Here is a 21,841-nt window from a genome sequence, read left to right as displayed (position 1 = left end):
CATGATGCGATTGGGGAATCACAAAGAACAAGGCGATCCGCCCATTCCTTTTAAGTCTCCATTCTTAGAAAGAATAACCATTATGTCGAGAAACTCCCCTTTGCCAGCCTCTCAGTGGGGGTGGGAGGCTTCAAAATAATATTCACCCACTATGTCCACTTATCTATAATCACTCCATCCTCCCTGTCAAACTATATTGCACCATTTTTATATACTTTTTATATCCCTAACCTATCTCAGAGTCTTTGCGTTTGAAACTATGCATGGCTCGGCAACATAGCCCTGTTTCCTGCAAAATGGCCTGCTGAAATAAACAGACAAATGAAATCATGACTGTCCTAGAGCTGTGGTCATAAAATCCAAAAATAAGTCCCAGCAAGACCTGTACACTGCGTGCACATTTTTTCTAATCGAGCAGTGCCATTACACGCCAGCATTTCTATCATTAACCAACCTTTAGTCCTGCCAAAAATGTGCCTTTCCCCAGACCAACCTCAAACACATCAAAGATGGTTGACCATACACATGCAAAAGGGCTTCACCCCGGAAGTGCCCTGTGCCAATCCATAACTAAGAGAATGGTTTAAAGTGAAGACTATCTTGCTCACACAAGTCTTTGGCTTCTAGGTACCCGTTAGACTAACCCATCCCTTAACAGTGACTTGGCAGTTCAGTAGAGAGGGACAACAGAAACTGACAAAGCACTAGTGGCCAATCGAGAAAATTGATTTAGCAATTTGGCTTAAATCAAGAAAACTGTTATAACCTATAACAATCATGCTAACGTTTTCACTGTTGTTCACATCAACAGGACCATCACAAATCTAGGTTGACAATCACTGTTAAAACAACGCTATAAGGTGGGCACAGTGTCATGAAATCCCCAACAAAACTATGAAACATCTGAAAGTGAAGAAGTATTAACAGTCTAAACCTGGCGTCTAGCACGGGGGACTTGATAATCGATGTAGAAATCGATCTATTTCCACTAAATAGTATAAGTCTGTGTGAAGCCCAGTACCGCGCCTAATACTAGGGTCCCATAACGAAATCTGCCCCTCTATTTATAAGATCCGATTATCCTCTCATGAACCAGGTCCCATTTTTGCACACATATGTCTCGGGAGAATAGCTCAGCGGCAACATGCTCGCTTTGGCAGCAAGAAGGCATGGAACCGCACAGAAACCTCTGGGTATTAGGCACGTTATAAATAACCTATCATATCATATCATATAAATATAAGCATTTTAAGCAGAGTTTACGTATGCTGGCAGAAGAAGATGAGATGATGGTTTACTACAGTGCATTCGTAGATGTCCCAATGCCACAAACTCAAAAGCAAAGTAAGTGCAGCAAACGCACAAAAACAAGAGAGAGAGGGTATTTCCCGAGCTGTGAGGTAGCGCATGTGCAGGTCATTTATGTTCAAAGAAGGTGAGGAAGTGGAGTGGTAATATTACACCTGTGTCCGCCCTTAACAAACCACACCACCGGGATACATCATCAGACACTTACACATGTGTGTGCTCATAAATTGTGAGAACAGTAACAAACTGATATTGGATTATGAAATCTTCTAGTTGCACAGTATACAGGGCAATGTATGGCTATACAGGGCAATGTATGGCTATACAGGGCAATGTATGACTATACAGGGCAATGTATGACTGAGATTGGCAATCACATGGACACGAAGTTCCCACAAATCAAAGCTCGAGTGTGGCATGCATCACACTCTTCTTTACGCCACAACACTCCCTCCAGACCACCTTTGCCTTACCTTACTTCCACTTCTGGTTTGTTGTGTCGCTCTACAACTTGTGATGAGAAGTTTTCTAGACATAGTGCCGCCTGCAGAGTGGCACGGACCGCATTCATGTACGGGCGAAGTGTGGCAGTCTAAGGGTTATTATTTAAATAACAAAATTAGAAAATGTTAGAGAGGATTAGTTTCACTAGTAACACAAAACAGGTCGAGTTTCTAAACCAACCAATAACAGAGGAAAACGATCAGCCTGGAACAAACAGCTGCCCTCGTATGGTTGTGGGCGAGAGCATCAAGTAATGATTGCTCTCGCTACAATTCTCCTTTAACCACACTAAACGTACTGGGAGATTCTGCGGGCATTTTAAATAGGACAGGTAGCATCAGCATTGTAAACAAAAAAGACATTTCAGTAACAATGCTATGTGAACATCAGCTACATCATTTCCCTTGGTGAGCTATGAATGCAGCAGTGGCCACCTGGTGATGCCAATATAAACTGCAATACTTTAAATGTAATCGGCTACCATCCTAAACACAGCTCAAATGCATGTTTGCACACTCTGGAAACTACGTGCAGCGGTCCTATGTGATGACGGAACCTCTGTTTCCTCAAGACAGGCCCTTAATTGTAACCCCACTAATTAAGAGTACTTTCATAATTAAACACAATCATTGAGAAGCATGCTTCAGAATTAGGTTTATCCAAGCACATCTTCCTAGCTTGCAATGCATAATTCTACCAGACATTCTGTAGTGATACTGTGATGCAATACAACAAGAATTGCTCCAACAAACAGCATCTTTAAAAAGACAAAACGGCTCACTGTGCAATGCACACACCACATCACAACTTTCCACAAAATCCTTTTCAGCACTGTCTATCATGTGTTGACCTCAGGCGTATCCCAGAACCTGATCTTGGCACAGGCACTAGCCCCCTCTGGCTAGTGTGAAATAGCAAAAGAGCAACCAGGCTATCTAGTGCAAGCATGACTGAACTATTCATGCTATTCCCTAATGGCGTGACAGGTGAGAGAAAGACACTCCATCGCAAACATGAAGAGGTTAACCATTTAACGGCACACCAAGGGGAAATCAAACCCTCTGCACAATGCAAGACAATAAACAGATGTCATTTTAAAAAAAAAAAATCTAGAAAAAAGGCAAAACGCAAACTTTTAAAGAAAATACTTTTATTTGGCCAATCACAATTTTAGTTTTGACTAGTAGGCTAAAGCGCTACCTACAAGCCGAAACTATTGCATTTGAGTAAACTATCGAGTAAATGGTAAATAAAGAGGCACACAAAGCTCGTAGGTGTCATTTACCCACCATTGACTGCCCACGGCCATGTTAATTCCTACTGACATTCCCACCACGACCCTGCCCCTCTGTGATCTCCTTGAGCTAGCTTTACCAAACCTAACATCTGAGAGTGAATGGCTTACTTGGAGCGGCAAACGCGCTACTGATGTGATGGTCAGTTAATGCCACTAAGGCAGTGAAAACTATGGTAAAGCCAGGACAAAATATTTTGAAGTAAATCTTGGGAATAAGAAAAAGAAACTATAGGTTCTAGGATCAGATCCCGTGCTTAAACGGCCCAAACAAAGTGCAAGTGTTTCTCTGAGGATCTTCTTCTCGCCAAGTGCAAGAACAGCAGTGAAAGAAAACCCCCACCACCATAAAGCAGCTCTTGTGCTTAACTCCTTATATAGGACAGTCGTCAACATTACACGCACTGATCCTCCACAATGGTGCCTGCAAATTTCACTAGGTTCCACACATTTCATGGCGCTCCCCCACCGATTACGGTGAAAGGTTGCATACAGGAAGACTAGTACAGTACAGGAGAATGGTAACATTTCAGGGATCGAAATAAAGAAGACTGAAGCTCAGCGACCCTGCACAACTAAAGAAACGGATGTGCCCTTACATTGTTGAATTCATTTTTTTGAGTACTCTCCGATGGGGTTGGCTTGTTTCATGCCTCTGGCACTTATTCTTTTTTTATTATGAATTGTGGTTTTGCTTTCCAAATCTAATCGCTGATTCTGGGACATCTCCACCATCCTAGGACTACCGAGAAGCCTCCCCTCCCACACTCTTTGGTTGAGGACTGCGAGGTGGACCAGGAAAGGAAAGTCAAGATGACAGCATCAGAACTTTGGGAATACCCGTTTATATGGAATTTAGGGGAGGAGGATTGTGAAAAAAGCATTTAACATTTGGGCAGTAAAGAAAACACCTGACAAAGGTCATCAATTCCCTTTAACTACAAAATATTTATTTATTTTTACATTTACATAGCGCTCAAACAGCCCTTGGGCATCAAGGCACTGTTACTTGTGAAGAGCTTCGTTACATGAGGCATATACATACATGTTAGATACATACATTATAGGCAAGCAATATATATTGCAGGCAGGAGATGGTAACGGCTTTGCATAGATGTAGTATATGGTGATATTTAGATGACGATCAACGTTTTGACTGATTTGCGGAAGGCCATGTGTGAGTTTTCAGCTTGCAGGGGTGGTGGAAGGGCATTCCATTGCAGGGATGCTAGGTAGGGCAAACTGGCTCCTCCTGCTCTGACTCGCTTGATTATGGGCACTGTGAGCATGTTCGAGTAAGGCGTTCTGATTGGTCTTGTGGATGTCGACCAGTGTATTCTTTGGGACAGGTAAGAGGGGGTGGGCAGTTTGGTGGACACAATTATGGGTCAAAGCAAGGGTTATTAAGAGGAGGCGCTCTTTAATAGGAAGCCAGTGCGCCTGTTTTCTGGCAACAGTAATGTGTTCCCTTTTGGAGATGCCAATGGCTGCACGAAGAGCACTGTTTTGGATAATCTGCAGCTTCTCCATGGTTTTTGCTGACGTGCCGAGGAAGAGGACATTACAGTAGTCAAGCCTTGACCCTGGTTATGGCTCTTGCAAATGGTAAAGCAATTGTCTTTGGATAAGAAAGGTCTGGCTGTGTTTAGGAGCTTGGCGTGGTATGCCGCGGCAGAGGCGATGGTATTGACTTGGCAGTCGTGGATAGGTTTGAGTCCCGGTATACTCCAAGGGTTTTCACTGAGTCTGAGAATGGGATTTTGATGTTATCAACGATAAAGTGGCTGAATTGAGCATTGAGATTCTTAAGGGTTTCAGTGGACCCTATCAGGAGAAGCTCAGTCTTGTCACTGTTCAGGCACAATCCGTTCACAGCCATCCAGGCTTGTATGGTGGTGTAGATGGCATTCTGGGCTCTGGAATCAGTATCATAGTCACCTGTTACTGGAAGGAGGACTGAAGTATTGCCCGCCTAGTTAGTGTAGGAGATATCTCAATCAATACCATTTTGGGGATAGAGAAATATAAAAGATAAGATACTCTTGAATCAACCCCAGCAAAAAGAATTTTTAAATTAAGGTTGGGAACTTTATCTCTACAATTCTTAGCTCCAAGTGGAAAAAGAACAGTAAATTGACCAGGTTGTACTTCAATTGAAGAGAAGGTGGTTAATTTTTTATTCTTTTGTCCACTGTATATAGAAGTTCTAGGGCCCAGGTGCTGATCCCTTCATCAAGGTATTTGAATGTCAATAATATTAATGATGCTCTTAAGTTATGTGATTAAGAATAAAGATTGAGTTTCCCGCACAAGCCGTTTCCATCTATCATTTTAAGGCATAGGAGATTAGTGAAATCGTATTGCTATCTTCCAAAATGTGAAGTTCTTAAAATGTATTTTAGAATATTTTATGATTGAGATTATAAGAAGAACTTTTAAGAGGCGTAATGTAATGAAGGTGATAGGTCTTGCTGGATTTGTTTTAATATTTATCGATGCATATATGTGAACGGAGGATAGCACAGGGGCAACGCGCTCGTCTTGGAAGCAATACCACGCAGAGCAACTGAGGTTCGAATCCGGATCCGAGCTTAGAAACCGAACTCAGGTATGCTATTAAGAGCGTTATAAAAAACCAATGAAATAGACTTGAATGAAATTGTATAAGATTAAGTACATTTACTATTTTGTAATGTATTAAATGTTTTTATGACCAACAGCTTAAATAAAGCCTGGTTTGAATGATTGGCACAGAAAAGTTTCCTTGCTCATAAAAAGCAGGTGGCCAGTGATTTGAAAGAGATAGGATTCAGTTTCCCCTTCAACATTGACATTCCCCTTCAACCTCGTCAGAGACTCTTACACGGAAGAAGACATAGTGCACTTTCTGCTGGAATCACAGAGTCCTTTTTATTTTATTTTTTCTACTACAATAGCGCTTGTTAATTTCAGGTACACCCAACAGCAATAACCAGAACGACAGTTAACACTGTGCGCACATGTATGCATACGATGGGTCTCATGCATGTATTTATGCGATTGGTTTGCTATTGCACAAGCCTAGCTGTGGGACATGAGGACTGCACAAGGGATTACAGTAATCATCTACAATAAAACCTCGAGAATTAGAGTAGAATGTTAAGTGTACACTTGGAAGGGCATGGAGAGGGTGGTAACGGATCTGTTGAGTCACTGTCTCTGCATCAGGAAGCTGCCTTGCCTCCTTCTTCTATGGAGTGAAACAAAAATGTGCTCCCTCTAAAGCAGGCAGAGAAGAACCGGCCAAAAGGTGGGAGTTCACAGGGCAACAGTAGCCATATTTCTCCAGACTTTCTCTGGATAGTGCTTATAAGCTGGATCGAAATAAAGTAACAGAGAAATACATGTTTGTGGGTTTCTTTCCATGAGTCCCCAGATTCTGATTTTAGTTACTTAATTCGATTTTCAATAGATTTTAGTTGGATATAAATCAAGAAATATGATCTACCAAGGAACATGAATTAACATCTTAGGATACAGCTATCAACACAGGCCTTATGGTTGTGTTGTTTTTATACAACTAACTACTGAAAAAGAACGCTTTTCAGATGCACTGCCAAGTGCATTATTCTAACCAACACGGACTTGAAGATCTGGTTCTAAAGTTTTTCAGCAGAATCAAGCAATGCCTGGACCTTTCTAACGTTACAACTTCGGTCGACAATTGCGGCACTGAAATGAAAACCAATCAAAAAGTGGTTTGGGTGAAGGTTGTCAGAGACCCATTAAACGCGCTTCAGCATCTTAAAACAATCACGTTCTTGAACACGATAAGTACAATGTCACCAAGCGTAGCTCAACCAACTTCGCGAATATGTCAAATAACGAAGAATGTTCCTGCATGTTCGCTCCTTGCGGTCTCTGAGCTTGAACAAAGGTAAGGCCATGGTTGCAGTCAGTGAATAAGGGTTCTGCCCTAAACCTTGGCAGACTGGTTTCCTTTACGTTTTTCATGGTACAACTAATGGGGGGTAGGGGTCAGGCAATCAATGTGAACTCTTAAGAGGGTAGACAAGAATATATGGTACTATTTTAAATAAAGGTGTCCACAAAGAGATTAGTTAATTTGTACATCTCATTCAAATGAGCAAATTAAACTGTGCAGGTTATAGCTAAAATGCAGTCTAGTCTAAAAAGTGTCACAGCATTCTATGGATGTTGACCCAGCATTTAGGGTCATTTTGAACCTTCAGATACAAGGTTTGACAGACAATGTGTACACCTGCATACTTTTATAGGCCCAATCAGAATGCAATATCCAACACGAAATAAAGGAGGATGATAGATAAGACCCTAGATTATGATAGTACAGACCAAGCGGAATAGAAGTCCTGGCGGAGCAATACCCCAAAGGTAAAGACAGGGGCCAATGTTAGCGACAGGGCTGACTGAGACAGATAGAGACATTCTTCAAGAGCACTCGAGTACCTTTGGGAATCCACGTGTTGGAAAACCTTGTGATTAGGACAGGGGTAGCAATTCCAAGTAGCAAGCTACTAGCCAGGCAAAAAAGTCACTTGGCCTTTGTATTCAGACATGTACAGAGCACATTATGTCTTACTCGCCAAGAGTCAATTATCACTCTCCAATGGCAAAAGAACCTTGAATAGACAGCTGCGATCCATTGCAACATTGCAGGAACTTTCACTGATGGCCAGTGGCGCAAACTAACTCTACGTCCCAATAAGCCTGGGCCTTTGGTTAATGGATATTCCCAAGTGCCCAATAATCACCTTCTGAAAAATGACCATCCTCAGCTCTAAGGACAGCATTTTCTCAGTGATCTAACGTGTATTCTGCACCACCAACTTGATGTCAATATTAAGGCAACATGAGAGACACAAACACACCCCTCTAATGCCACTTATGTTTTATCATCCACTTCTCACCACACAGGAGCCGTGAAAAGAAATCAGCAGTCACTTTTCGAAACCGGTTCACCTACGCCAGAGTTTTGCACCTTGGAGCAAGGATGAGGCTTCTGATATTTAGGCTTAGCTGTTACACAAGGTGCTAAAGTGCCCTTTGCAGTGAGTGGAATACACAAACTTCTGTGTAGTGTCAGAAACGTTCTAGCACACACACAAAATAGTTTTGATATGCAAAAATCAAATCCTGGAGGCAACGTCATTCTAAACCTATGCTTGCATAAAACAGGAATACTCATTTTCTAAAAATCTAAAAGCTATAGGTCTGTGGTGGAACCTCTGTTCTTCAGTACATCATCAAATGACTTCTCACAAGTTCCACATTTCGTCGACTACCATCATGAGTCACATTTCCTTTCACAAAAGTCGTAAAAGCTATACATTTTGCTTACTACTACCCAGGCAACCTTACTTTCACATCGTTTCCTCCTATACAGCCGATAGTCAGCCTATTCTTCCATCATAAGGCACTGAAGTATGGACGCAGGCAGAGCAGAAAGTTCAAATGTTTCATATTGTCACAACCGCTGGGTTCTGGCGGTTATGGAAGAGGTGGAAACATGGCGGTCGTCAGACTGTGCTGCCACGTTGTGCTCACTAGCGCTGTTTACGTTCTAGTCCTTTCCAACATGGCCGCCGCTGTGTGTATTTCTCTGTTCAAGCTCGGCGGTTCGGCGCGTTGCAACTTCTGAATTCTTCTTCGTTGCTTGCGCTCCACAGTTCACTCGCTTAGCGGAGTTCCGCTACTATCCTATATTCCTCTTGTTGTCCTTCCTATCTCTTACCGGTGCTCCTTCTTGGACTCGGGCACGGTTGCTCTCCTCCCTTCTTCCATCTTTCCTTACTTGTTGTAGTTGCTCTCTCTGGCCTCCTCCCCCCCTGCTCTACCTTGATTGCCTCTCCATACCGTCAGTTTGCCCGGTATCCGCATTCCAGCTGGCTTTGGATATTCCTCTCGTTCCGCACCGTCGGATACCTACACTCCAAAGGGGTTTTTGTGCCGTTAGGCTTTTTCCCCTTGCCGCACTTGTCTGTCGCGGGGGGGAGTCCCCGCGAATTCATTCCCAAAGGGTCGCGGTGGCTTCCTCCCGAGGCCGACCCTATCTACACAAGGAGAGAAGGACTTTTACTCGTCGACCTCGTGGAAAGAAGTTGGACTTCTCGTCTTCATCAGGTGAGGAGGAAGGGGAATTAAAAGACTCTCAGGGTTTGAGTGGGGTGGATCACATCACGGACATATATGATACATATCCACGACTTGAACACGACCTCTCTCTTCAGACCCTCCGCCAAACTACCCTTCTTCTACATTCGATGTAGCTCGCTGCATCTCCGATAACATCAACTTCCCATTCAGGTTACAACGGCCAATGGAACACTTATTTCTTAACATTGGTGACTGAACCTTTACAAAGTAAGTCCAACAAGGAGTATACTATACTTAGCAGCTGTTCCGTCGCCATTAACCAATGTGAATAGCACAGACGTCCCGGGCACGGCAGGATCCAACAGCAAACCCGATGAATGAAGATCATGTGCGCAGGAATAAAACTGCTGCAAGCTACTAGCCAGACATTTAAATTTAAAAAAAAAAAGAATAATAGTAATAATCATCATCCTTCCCCTCAATTTTCCACTTGCAGGTAGAAAACCAATTCCTACTTGCCAAGGGGCAATTCTCACTCATTAACGCCTAGTGACGAGTGCAATTTGAGTGATGATCAGTTGGAGGAGGTACACAGTTGGAGGAAAGGGGTGTCTGAGCATTCTTTAATGGCTCGACAAAACAAGCTACAATCATTTTACTTGGAACTTCCTCGTGCCACGGCACAATGAAGGTCACTTATTGTTGAATACGTTATGCAGCACTTCATCTGGGAAATTGTGCTTTGGGTCATCACTGGTGGTGTGGTTTATTCGTCAGCTAGATTCTTCATAAATAAGTAGTCCTGAAATAGTAACGAATAAAGCTCAATCGCTTATCTAATAGAGCTTTTTTTATTCTATTATAGTTTTCTTTTGTTTCTGACTGATAGCGACGGGCGTGATCCCCAACTATTTAACCCTCCAACAGAGATTTAGAGTCAGACCCACGAGGAGCTACAGAAGACCAAAAGGAGGAAACAAGCTGCCAGGAATGCTGAGCGCGCTATGGCTGTCCTTAATATGTAATCACAAGTGTCATCTATTAGCCAGTAGCTTAGTGGATATGACTTATGTCCCCGCTTCCCCAGTCAGGTTCGAGTCCTGAGCAGAACAACAAAATAGTCCTGGTCATCTACATGGTAGGCACCAGATTTGCGCCACCCATCTTGTTGTCTATAAGGGCACCTTAGCTTCCTACACACCCCGATGCGTGAACAGCGTTTTCCTTCCCAACGGGTTACTTCCTCAGTCGATAAAGTCATGGATTCAGGAATTCTAAAAGGAAGATGGGAGGGGAAGCAGTGTTGGGCTTCGGGCATACTGTGGAGAGCTAAACAGTTATCAAATACTATTAACCCATCATGGGGTCCAAACATACATTTTATTGGGCATTTGTAAGGCACTTATACATTAAAACATTGAGTTTCATAGGATTTTTTCGCCAGTTAATGCTACTTCACACAATGATCTGGGAGCTTATAGTCGTATGTGCTTTCTTCCCGTTATTGAGCCCCTGCCTAACAGCACAAGAAAGCAACAGATATCGACAGCAGACCAGGCAGATTAAGGTATAGTTACCACTGTTTTGTGGATTTTTTTTTTTTTGTTTATTTGTTTTGGCTCAAAGAGCCTTTAAAAAAAAAAAACAAAAAGACAAACAATAGTACAGATTCTCATTTTTACAAACTTAAAACAATCCTTTTCTTTACCAAAAACCCTGCCACTTTTCAAGTACTATCAAGGTGCATATTATTGTGATGATCTATTTCCTGAATTTTCAAATTAAATGACAATTTCACAATTTTTTAACACCTGTAAAGCAGCCAATGACAGAGCAGCATTTGTGCCAGAGACCAGTCTCTTCCAAAAAAAGTCTGATATGATGTCTTCTTCTCTGCGCACAAAGTTTTTAAAAAGTCTTAGACGATGTGTTCATGAACCTTCACAGTCCATTAATAGATGTTTTGGTGTTTGCTTGGCAGGGTTTATGCAGATGATACACAATTTGTCCCTTGTTTTCGCTTTTCTAATATTGCCCCGCAATGAATCAGATTTAATCTCATTCTGAGAAAATTTGAGCGGAGCTTTCTATAAGGGAACTTCAATAGATAACTCAAAAGACAGCCAAGCTTTTTTTTCCCCCATCAAAAAAGTACTTTGGAATGGGTGCGATCTGACATTTCCTATCGTTCCAATCCAATCCAAAAGTTCCAACTTTCTTTTGATTTTAAGTGGGTTTGAAGGATTATACCCTGACGATCTCCAACTTCCACATCACCATTCATCCCTGTATGGCTGTTTGATGTCTCATGCTCAACTGTTCCAACACTGAAGCCATCCATCTCTTGCTGAGTCTAAAATGGTCTTTCTCCATTTCCTATTCCCAACCTCCTCTCACCCACCAGCAAAGCTCACAACCTTGAAATCACCTTCAACGGCAATCTTAAATTTCAGTCCGGGCTCAAATTGTGCACTTGCCAATAAACATTGGCTACTGTTAACTGACTCTTGGCGAGTAAGAATAGGGGTGCTGTGTGTATGTATTGAATTGAGGTGGCGAGTGACTTTTTTATGGCTGGCTATTAGCTTGCACCTCTAGCACATATCACCTCTACACATACTGGTGGCCTCAATCCTACCTAAACATCGTCTACCTCTCGCGACTCTCCTGGACGAACCATGCAGTCTCACATCCTCTTCAATCTGTACATCCTTTGCCCTATTGGCCTCTTTCGATTCTACTCCCTCCATGCCACTTTCACTGCAGCTCCCTTCCCACCGACATAAAAACAACACAAACATCCAATCACTAGAATCCCACAACTTCACTAAATGTAATGTCACAAACATCATCCCTACCACCCACAGCTTTCAGTTCGCCCTACAAATCAAAGTACGTGTCCTACTCCACATTTGTCCCTCGTCTATGTTTTCACCAACCACACAAATCAGTTCTTTGTCAGTTACCCACTACTTAATTATTTTGTAAGTCACCTACCTTGGGGGCTGCACTCCCTATGTTTGATACTCTGTAAATTGTTTTATTTGAGTAGGACAATAAAAACTCCTCTGCTCACGTCTTGTTCCACTGTAGAGTGCATTAAATCTAGCCTTTCCTGTAATCTTGTGAGTAGGATTACCCTCGTGCATTAAATTGCATTTTTTAATAAATTAATATTCTCATATTTTTCTCCTGCTTGACAGAGCACTGGCGCATTTCATACCCTTTCAGTAAAGGAGATCTTTATAGTGTTACTTTTAGGTTCACTCCAACAAATCTCATATCAGAAGCCTCTCGTTCTAGAATCACACCACTAAAACATGTCTGCCACCTATGTACTGAACTCCCAGAAATATTTCAATTTCACCACTGTATTTACATTCTTCTGCTCATATAAAACAAAGCTGCTATTTCTCGTGCAAAGATAAGTGGTGCAGACCTTTTGCCGTCCTGGTAGCAGTCCTCGTGACCATCACAGATCGGTCCTCAACCTGAAATGTGCTGTAGTCGCTCATACCTATGCTCTGCCTACCCGATACCAGACTTGCACAGCCAGTACACAACAGCTGCAGATTATCAACCCAAAATGGTGCGCTCACCCACGTCACAGTGCAGGCTACGATACAATCATTTACTCTTGTGACCAAGTCCAGGGGCTAAGCAGTACAGGTTAATTCATTAGTCCGGGGGCGTCCTCAGCGGTAGACCACCTTCCTTTTCTAAGGTGTTGACTGGAATGTTCTACCAATTCCCTGTGTGTCTGGCAAAGCATTCCATGCAACTAATGAGGGGAATCTTAAAGACGAAGGCGTTCAGGAGTTCAACCGTATGTGCATATAAAGGAATATTTTCCCTCGATCACTAAATGGAAACCCCCTGAATACATTTCCAGATTTCAGTACATTTATTTCATATGATAAGTGTATTATTTCTAGTTACACTCTTGCTTGTGGTAGGAATCACACACATTTGGAATGCAAGACCCATACTGGAGAATGTCAGAAGCAAAATGTGCACACCCTGTAGTCATTGGCTAGTTATATTGGACATCTGGTATGTAAGAAATTGTATGCTTTGTGTATGTATAGGATTGAGGTGGCCAGTGATTTTTGTCTATGGCTGGCAGGTAGCTTGCAACTTCAATTTTTGCCCCATATGAGGAGACAACTTTATGCAAAAAGAAGGAAAATTCAGCATACTTTCTTCGAAATTGAACTTGTTGAATCAACAAGGCATTCGGGATAAGAGACCAACCTGAGATAAAAACGTATATTTCTTAGTGGCGGGGCACCAGATTAGGTTTTTAAGAGGTAGTATTTTTCTGGTAGCGTTTTAAAGCTGGGACTAAAATATTTTAGGCAGCAATTCCCTTTCCCAATCAGGGTATTTTTAGGTGAGTAAAACTATATGTTAACTCGAAGTAGATGTCTTTTTGAAGCTCATATTTCTTTGCATCTAGTAATTCATGAAAATTAAAAATGCATGTTTACCTCAACGTCCCTCTTCAGATCAGGCAGTAATAACAGTAGAACTCCTTCCAGTTGCACTGCTCTGCTAATCCCACCGACTGAAAATATTCATGGAGCTCTGAGAGGGGACAGGCTGTGGTTCCTATAGGAGTCCACTGTTTTGTATTTGTTTTAGGGGGAGGGCGTACTTGCCCGATTTAAGAGACTGGAAATAGCTGGTCTACTGCTTAGCTGTTATGTTAACATGCGTTTACACTGTGCCAAATCACCATCATAGTAGTATCAGAGCCGCAATACGAGCCTGTGAAGTGGGTACAGTGTACCACCAGGGGTATCAAGACCTTAGTCTGCTGGGAAAAAGAAAATGAGCGATGGGAAGATAAGAGGGCAGGAAAGCAGGAAGCGGATGCTACAAAAACTGTGAAGAAAAGATGCAGCCGGAAAAAGGTTTGCGGTAGCATGGGTGCATGATAGTCCTGTTGGGTGAACCTTCCTACAAAAGGGAGGCGGCGGCTATGTCCTAAGGTTTTGTGATAATTGGGTTGTTTCCAGGGAAGATTTGGAGAATTATAAGTACACAATGTAATGTTAGATGCATGTGGGACTGGAGAGCTTGCTCGGACCTTACTGGACGTTTGGTGCCTCAATTCCACAAACCATCCATGTTTATTCAGTGACTGCCACGCCTAAGCCAAGAGTGGCAGTGTTAAGAATAGACTGTGAATAAAGATTAATGTTGTCAGTAACAAGTTAAGGGAGAGGAGTGGTATAGTAAAATTATGAAATGTTTGATGCTAAAATGTCCATTATTAAGCGTTTGTTCCATGTTATGCAAGACTTGGTGAGATAGGGTAGTTCATTAGTTGGAAATAAGCTATCAAAGTAGAATACTAAACCTTCTATAGAGAGAAAATATAGCCTGAAGCTCCATGTTTAGGGTGTTTTCATTATACTATGTGAAAGGAGAGGTGGGCGTGAGACAAGATAGCACGAGGCCTTGCCATGCTTTGTACAGTGCAAATCCGTGTTCCCACTTCATAACAGCACGTCTTCATCTTGTATTGTTGCATGATTTTGGATCAATCCTGGCACATTGGGGATGCAGCTGGGGTACTTCAGGGCAGGAACATGTGAGGTGTGCTCTTGCATCTCCCCACACATCCCGGGCCCAAGAGGCTGCATAATGAAGACGCTCTGGCTCCACTGCGCATATGCAGATACCAATAAGCTAGGGTGACCAGACGTCCCGGTTTTTTTCCGGGACAGTCAGTGGAAATCACCCTCCGTCCCGGGGTCTCAGGGAGTTTTTTCATTTTAGAAACCCTGTCCGGGGTTTGCATGGTTGGGTGGCTACAGTAATTAAAACTGTAATTATTTTTCACAACACTTTCAGAATTTGAAGTTGGAGGATTGGTTTGAACCCCCAACCTTTCAGGTACAAGTCCCAACACTTACTGAAGGTGTCACAGAGACTGGCTTGGAAATGGTTGTACAGCAAGTCATGTAATATCAATGAGAGAAAACGCTTGTTTTGAATTAACATGCCAAGATTCACAGACAAAACTGCACAAATGAGATCATATACACTTTATAGAAAGGAGAAGTGCTGGAAATGTGATTAGGTGTTGGTTGTGGGGGCGTGTTGGGTAATGGGCGGTAATTGGGCTGCCCTCTTTTATGTTGTTGATCGTCCCGGTTTTTCATTTTGGAAATCTGGTCACCCTACAACAAGCACACCTTGCTTCCAGATTCCTCTTGTATGCTGGACAGGAGCCGAAGGGGCTTTATTTGCTGCACGCACAGTGAGGCTGAGTCCACTGGAACCCAGAACGGAGCTGCATGTACGGAAGAGTTTGTGCTTGTAAGTGCAAGAATAAGAGTGGGTATGGTCTTTGTGTGCGAGTTTGAAGGAAGAAGGACTGCTGATGAGAGTGTGAAAGAAAGCAGTGTGAATTTCATTCGCTGTTCATTCTCTCTCATATATGATATGATATGGCATTTGTAACGCTCCTATACACAAGTGTTTCAAGGCGCGACGAGGCAGGGAAGGGGGAACAAGGGAAGACGATCCTACTAGGCCAGGTGTCATTCAGATTGTGCAAGTGCATGGGTAAGGGGGGACGGGAAAAGTGCAAGGGGGAAAGGGAGAGGGGAAAGTGCAGTACAGGGTTAGTAATGAACAGGATAAATAATAGGGACCAGCTGGTGGCAAGTGCAAGATAAGTGCAGACAAGTGCTGGGAAGGGGGGCGGTAGGGATACAGAGACAGTCCCGCAGTGCAGGGGTTGCCAGGAAGGCAGTGCAGGGGAGAGTGGCTGGGCCAAGGACGGAGATTGGTGAGTGGCCCAGTTGCTGATTCAGTACAGTTTCAGTGATTTTGGAGGGGAGAGGGAGATAGAAAGCAGAAGCAAAGAGGAAGGTTTTGAGGTGCTTCCGGAGCCGGAGATGGTTCTCCTCAAGTTTCACGGAGGCAGGAAGGCTGTTCCAGAGGGAGGCCCCTGCTACGGAGAGAGATCTCCCCCCAACTCATATTCACACTGAGTGCTGATGCCTGTTTGCCAGGCAGCAGACCTTAGTTGGGGCAATATTGAGGGCTTAAGGTCAGCTGCCACGACATACTTCTTTGCTGTGGCATGCATTTTTTTTTTTTTTACTGGGCATCAAGTGTTAAAGACAGCATGATTCATGTTCTTACTTGGTACACGTCCAGACATATTTCTTTACTGTGCTATGGCATTTTACTGGGCGTCGAGGGTAAAGCACCAAGATGAGTATTATTACGTGGTTAGACTAGACTACATTTATACAGCCAATCTGGCCATATATTATTACTATGGCAAGGCATTTGTTACTAACCATCAAGTGTAAAGCAAACATGATAAGTATTATATGGCTAAAGTGCCTTACTTTGGTGCAGCCAACCTGCACATATTTTCTAATAGTGGCATGACATTTTATAGTGGTGCAGCCATTATGGACATGTATGGGCACAGCCAACAAGAACATGTTTTTTATACCAGCATATATTGTGTGCAAAGGCATCATGAAAATGCGAATACACATTGTCATGTCATAGCTTCGCCATGTTCAACAAGCTGACACTAGTACAATATCAATTCTGTGGCTGTATAATCATGTATCATCAGCCACCATTCCACAAACAGGCATGGTTTTTTACTTACAGTTTATCATGCCACCAGGCTGACTAGAAGACAATTGTTGTAATTTGAGTCAGAGGTGCAGACAATTAAATAGCCACCTTTGCCTGCGTTAATTTTGTGTTAGCAGCTGTATGCAATGCACATCTGACCTTTAAACTTCCAGGGCTGGTGCTATCGGTGTTAGGAGACCAGTACTGCAAAGTCGCATGAATGCACTATGCTTCTGGCATGAAGCCTTATGAAAGGAGGCCCAAAGAGAAGAACTCCCTTTCAAATATAGAATTACCTGCAGCATTTCATAAATGCAAATAAAAAAGTAAGGCTTTTAAAACCTTCCAATAATGCAATGCGTTACAACCTCATCCATCTTTTTGGCCCAGAGCCCAACTGCACGCATACCAACATTTTCCATTCTATTCTATTCGGACAGTAGTCCAGTCTTGGTTTTAACGTTGCCTTTGGGATTTGTAGTCCCGAGTTTATAATGGGTAAATCCAAGACAAGTGCCAGAACGTAAAGTTAAAACCAGGCCTACGTGCCTTCCGAACAGAATGGATAATAAATATCGGAATGCATGAGATGTGGTCGGGGAAAAAACGTATTGTCTCAACTTGGTGAACAACTGTCCAGCACTTAAGGAAAGTAACCATCGAGCATTAAGAGAGTTTAAACACGATCAAAATAGAACAACGGGTTTGCACAGTCGGTGTACAGCTACATCACAAGCAGGGAGAGCAACACATGCTGAACCCGTCTAGTTTAGCCTCCCGCCCGGTGCAGTTAGCGGATGGTAAAGAGTTACTCAAGAAAAATACATACACTATGCGGACAAGTGTTAAGGATTAACACTAACGCCAACGGACTCTTCCAAACAATACATACACACACATGCATGCATACCTTCTGTAAACACACAACTCGAATCCCCTTGCCTATGTCAACCCACGTTCAAAAAGTCCCGTGATTTTTCTTGCGGGTACTGGCAAAAATCTAACCCCTTGGAAGGACAGGGGAGGCTCTTATAGCAGTGAATTCCCTCTCTCAATTGCACGTTGTACTCTATTCTGCAGCATTGGACCCTCACTCCCGCAGATACTCGGTGAAAGCTCTCAAACTGGCCGTCCCTAGTGGCACGCGCCCAAGTCCTCACTTCTGCAAGACCCAGAGCCTTGTGTGAACGTGAAGCTTCCAATGCGTCTACTCACTCCCCTGCATCACATGCCTCTATTCCAGCCCCTTGCCCTGCATGCCCCCCAAAATCTCCACTGCTGCTTACTCTGACGGATGCCCCTACCAGCAAATACCCCTAGGCCAGACCTCCCCCCCCTGCAAGCCTCCACATGCCTTCCACTCATGCAGGGTTCCAGAGACTGCAGGTTGCAACATGCAGCTCCATGTCTCACATGACCCCACTTCCTGCAGGGTGCCCCACCCAGCAGCACCCCCCACAGGTCCCTATCATGTGTACCCGCTCATGCCCTCTCTTGTGCGGGTCCAGCCAGCCCATTACCCCCGTCCCCCCGGGGTTCCTACCTCAATGAGTTGAGGCGCCCTCTCCTCCGTCTCCCAGGTGGGTAGCACCCTCTCACCACCCAGCACTGAACCCCAATGCTTCCATGACGCCCACGCACCCTACCCCCCAAAACATTCGTAGCCCCTCCTCCCCAGTGCCCTCTGAACCCCCACATCCTCGCTCGCAGCCCCCCACTGGCAGTGACCCCACCCTTCACTCACCATTGCTGCTCCTGTGCGGGAAAGCGGAAGTATTTGCGCCCGCGCCTGCGCAGTCCGTCACTTCCCGGACAGCCAGCCAGGCCCGGACGGGACCACTCGCGTGGGGGTGTACGAGTGACTCGATCCTCGAGAGAGCCGTATTCAGCGCCGGTCGCGACCATTACACAGGGATATGATGATGATATGGGCAGCCTGTTGGCGCCCGTGAAGCTTGCAACGAAGCTAAGCCGAAGGAACAGAAAAGACCACCCCCGCCTTGGAATGGACCAGCCCTTCAACCGTGACCATATTAGGGCAAGAGGAATGTGAAGGCTGTCAGTGCTGTCACAGGAGACAATCACGTGCAGTGTGTGAGAGTGTAGCTGTAACGTGCCCACTGCATCACACAGAGGGGAGTGCAGTGTGGAGCACGGTTGCAGAGCACGGGATAGCACTGCAACTGCGAAACATAAAGACACAGTGCAGGCACATTATGAACACCACCACCCAAGACACAGGGCAGACACAACATGAACACCACCACCCAAGACACAGGGCAGACACAGTATGAAAACCACCACCAAAGACACAGGACAGACACAGTATAAACACCACCACCAAAGGCACAGGGCAGACAGACTATGAAAACCACCAACAAAGCCACAGTGCAGACACAATATGAACATCTCCACCCAAGACACAGGGCAGATACAGTATAAACACCACCACCCAAGACACAGGACAGACACAGTATGAAAACCACCACCAAAGACACAGGACAGACACAGTATAAACACCACCACCAAAGGCACAGGGCAGACAGACTATGAAAACCACCAACAAAGCCACAGTGCAGACACAATATGAACATCACCACCCAAGACACAGGGCAGATACAGTATAAACACCACCACCCAAGACACAGGGCAGACACAGTATAAACACCACCACCCAAGAAACAGGGAAGACACAGTATGAACACCACCACCCAAGACACAGGGCAGACACAGTATAAACACCACCACCCAAGCCACAGGGGAGACACAGTATGCACACCACCACCAAAGCCACAGGGCAGACGCAGTATGAACACCACCACCCAAGACACAGGGCAGACATAGTATGAACACCACCCAAGGAAACCTTCTTCCCAAGTGCCACACCCACATACCAATATGACATTCAATTGGTGCATTTGGTAATTTGCATAAAGATGCATTACTAGCATCTAGAAGCTATTTAAACCATAATGCATCTCATATTAGCCCAAATGTAAAAGTTTCCATCTCATGTGAAAGTTAGATATACTTGATGATATGTGCTAACTCATGGTTCCCCCAACAGCAGCTCCTGCCTACTAGATGATGCCTGTTAATTTGTGTTTATTTTATTTGTAAAGCGCTCCTGCATCTGGGCGTATGTATAGCCCAGGTTACATACACATATATAGAATAATAATTATACAATAGCTTACACATGTTCCATGGTGTAGGCAGTTCAAATAAAGTTACAAGTACATATATACAGTGCATACAATAATTACGTAGGTACATAGTATGATCAGTCAGTATACAGAATTTAGTAGGAGGTATAGTCAAGGATAGCAACAGGAAGGGACTAGGTGGGGAGTGGGCCACCAGGTGGGGTCCCTATAAGGTCCATATAAAGGAGGCTAAGCTAATGCAGAATCCAGTTCGTGTAGCCAGCGTTTAGTATTACTCTTGAATGAGTGGAAGGAAGGTTCTGATCTAAGGGATGAAGGAAGCAGTTGCTAAAACTGGGAAACTGGAGCCCCATGAGTTTTGGAGTTTCAATCTCGGTATGGACATTGTATGGGCTTGAGCAGCTCTTAATGGTCTTGAGGACATATGTGGGGATTAAGATGGATTAAGATGGATTTCAGAACTCTGACCTGATGGGCAGAGGTTCAGAAGGCCAGCTTAGTTTCTTGGAACCGGGTATCCTTCTGGACAAGCCAGACCAATCAAGGTAGCATTGGCGGCGGTCAAGACTAGGTCTCAGGAGGGGTGATCGAAAGCCCACAATGAGCACACACAATCAAGGACACTACAAATTACGCTCATTCAAGTGTATATATCCAAAATACATATACATTTATTAAAGGCCTTTTAAATCAAACACAAGATTGAACCCCAGTAATATTAACAATTCTAACACAACCTTATACTCGTGAAAATATATACGTTAACGATTGTCCTACAGCAATATTAAGCAAGAATGTAGCCGCAAGCTGTAACAGAAGAGGGCCAGACAGTGCAAATATACTTTAGGCAATTCTTCAGGAAGCACAACCCTAACTAGTAGGCAGTCCAGTCCCTACGAAGTTTGGAGCCTTGTGCTCAAAAGTACCGTTAGCGCGGCAGCACTCGGTTGTGAGTTAAAGCACAAAACTTGTCTTCTTGAAGGGGCTGTAGTGTCTCAGGAAGAGGGGTGAGGCGATGAAGAATAGAGTTCCACTATTTGAGGAGGGTCTCCACAAGAGGGCAGAGCAACTTCCATGATTCGGCAGTAGAGCGGTAGCTCAGGCTACCCTAACTAAGGTGAGTGGCTCGTGGGGGACACTTGTGCGCAACAAAAAGTCTATTGATGTGCCTGGGGGCCACTGGTGAGTGATACAAGTACTCACCGACCCTCAACGTAGTCCGGACTAAACTTTGCCAGTCTAGTCCAGTACGCTCGCAGGTTTTAGTCCAGCAATTGTGCATCTCACCAGCTTTCAGGGGCTGCTTTCCAGGGCTCCAGTCCGTGGTGGGACAGTGCCCTTTTCTCCGCTTCTGGGGAAGGGATCGGGTCAGTTCCACTACAGTTCATCTTAGGGCACAGGAAGGAGGGCACAGCAGCAAGGCACCCACGAAGCTCGTCACCACAGCAGGGGACACGGGTACTGCATATGCTTGGATTCGGGCAGACTCTCCTAGTTCCTAACCTAGGAATTCTAGGTGTAGGAAAGTCGGCGGGAAAGTACCTTCAACCAAGAGCTTACGGTTCCCGAAGTCTCAAATCAATACTTGCGATTCCAGAGCCAAAGTCTCACACGGGCTGGTCAGTTCACTGGGCGGTCCAGGACCAATTCCAAAGGGGCTTGTTTACAGGTTAAGCAGGAGATGCCAAGATTAGTTGGTCCCACTACTCCAAAGGGTTGAAGTGCCCTTGTGGGACTTCTGAGATCGATGACAAACGGGCTCCGACGGGACAAGAGCGGGGTTAGGATGCCAAAAATTTCAGCGGGTCTCCAGCGGTTCCACTGATCTGTTTCT

General features: G+C 44.3%; 1 protein-coding gene across 1 annotated transcript in view; it reads right to left on the bottom strand.

The window, feature by feature from the left end:
* The window catches only part of LOC138567708 (tubulin tyrosine ligase 3-like), a 673,617-nt gene extending 654,932 nt beyond the window's left edge, over positions 1 to 18,685 (bottom strand). The window contains exons 1-2 of the mRNA XM_069646178.1: positions 18,585 to 18,685; positions 1,782 to 1,900 (exon numbers count right to left, since the gene is read on the bottom strand). Coding sequence (XP_069502279.1) covers positions 1,782 to 1,900; positions 18,585 to 18,587 — 122 coding nt within the window. The 5' untranslated portion in view covers positions 18,588 to 18,685. The remainder of the gene's footprint in view (positions 1 to 1,781; positions 1,901 to 18,584) is intronic.
* Positions 18,686 to 21,841: the final 3,156 nt, after the last annotated feature.

The sequence above is a fragment of the Ambystoma mexicanum genome, chromosome 2p (genome assembly GCF_040938575.1).
Source record: "Ambystoma mexicanum isolate Mex_15411 chromosome 2p, UKY_AmexF1_1, whole genome shotgun sequence".
NCBI classification, from domain to species: Eukaryota; Metazoa; Chordata; class Amphibia; order Caudata; family Ambystomatidae; genus Ambystoma; species Ambystoma mexicanum.
The sequence above is the reverse complement of the archived record's forward strand: the minus strand, read 5'-3'. Positions and strand labels throughout refer to the sequence as shown.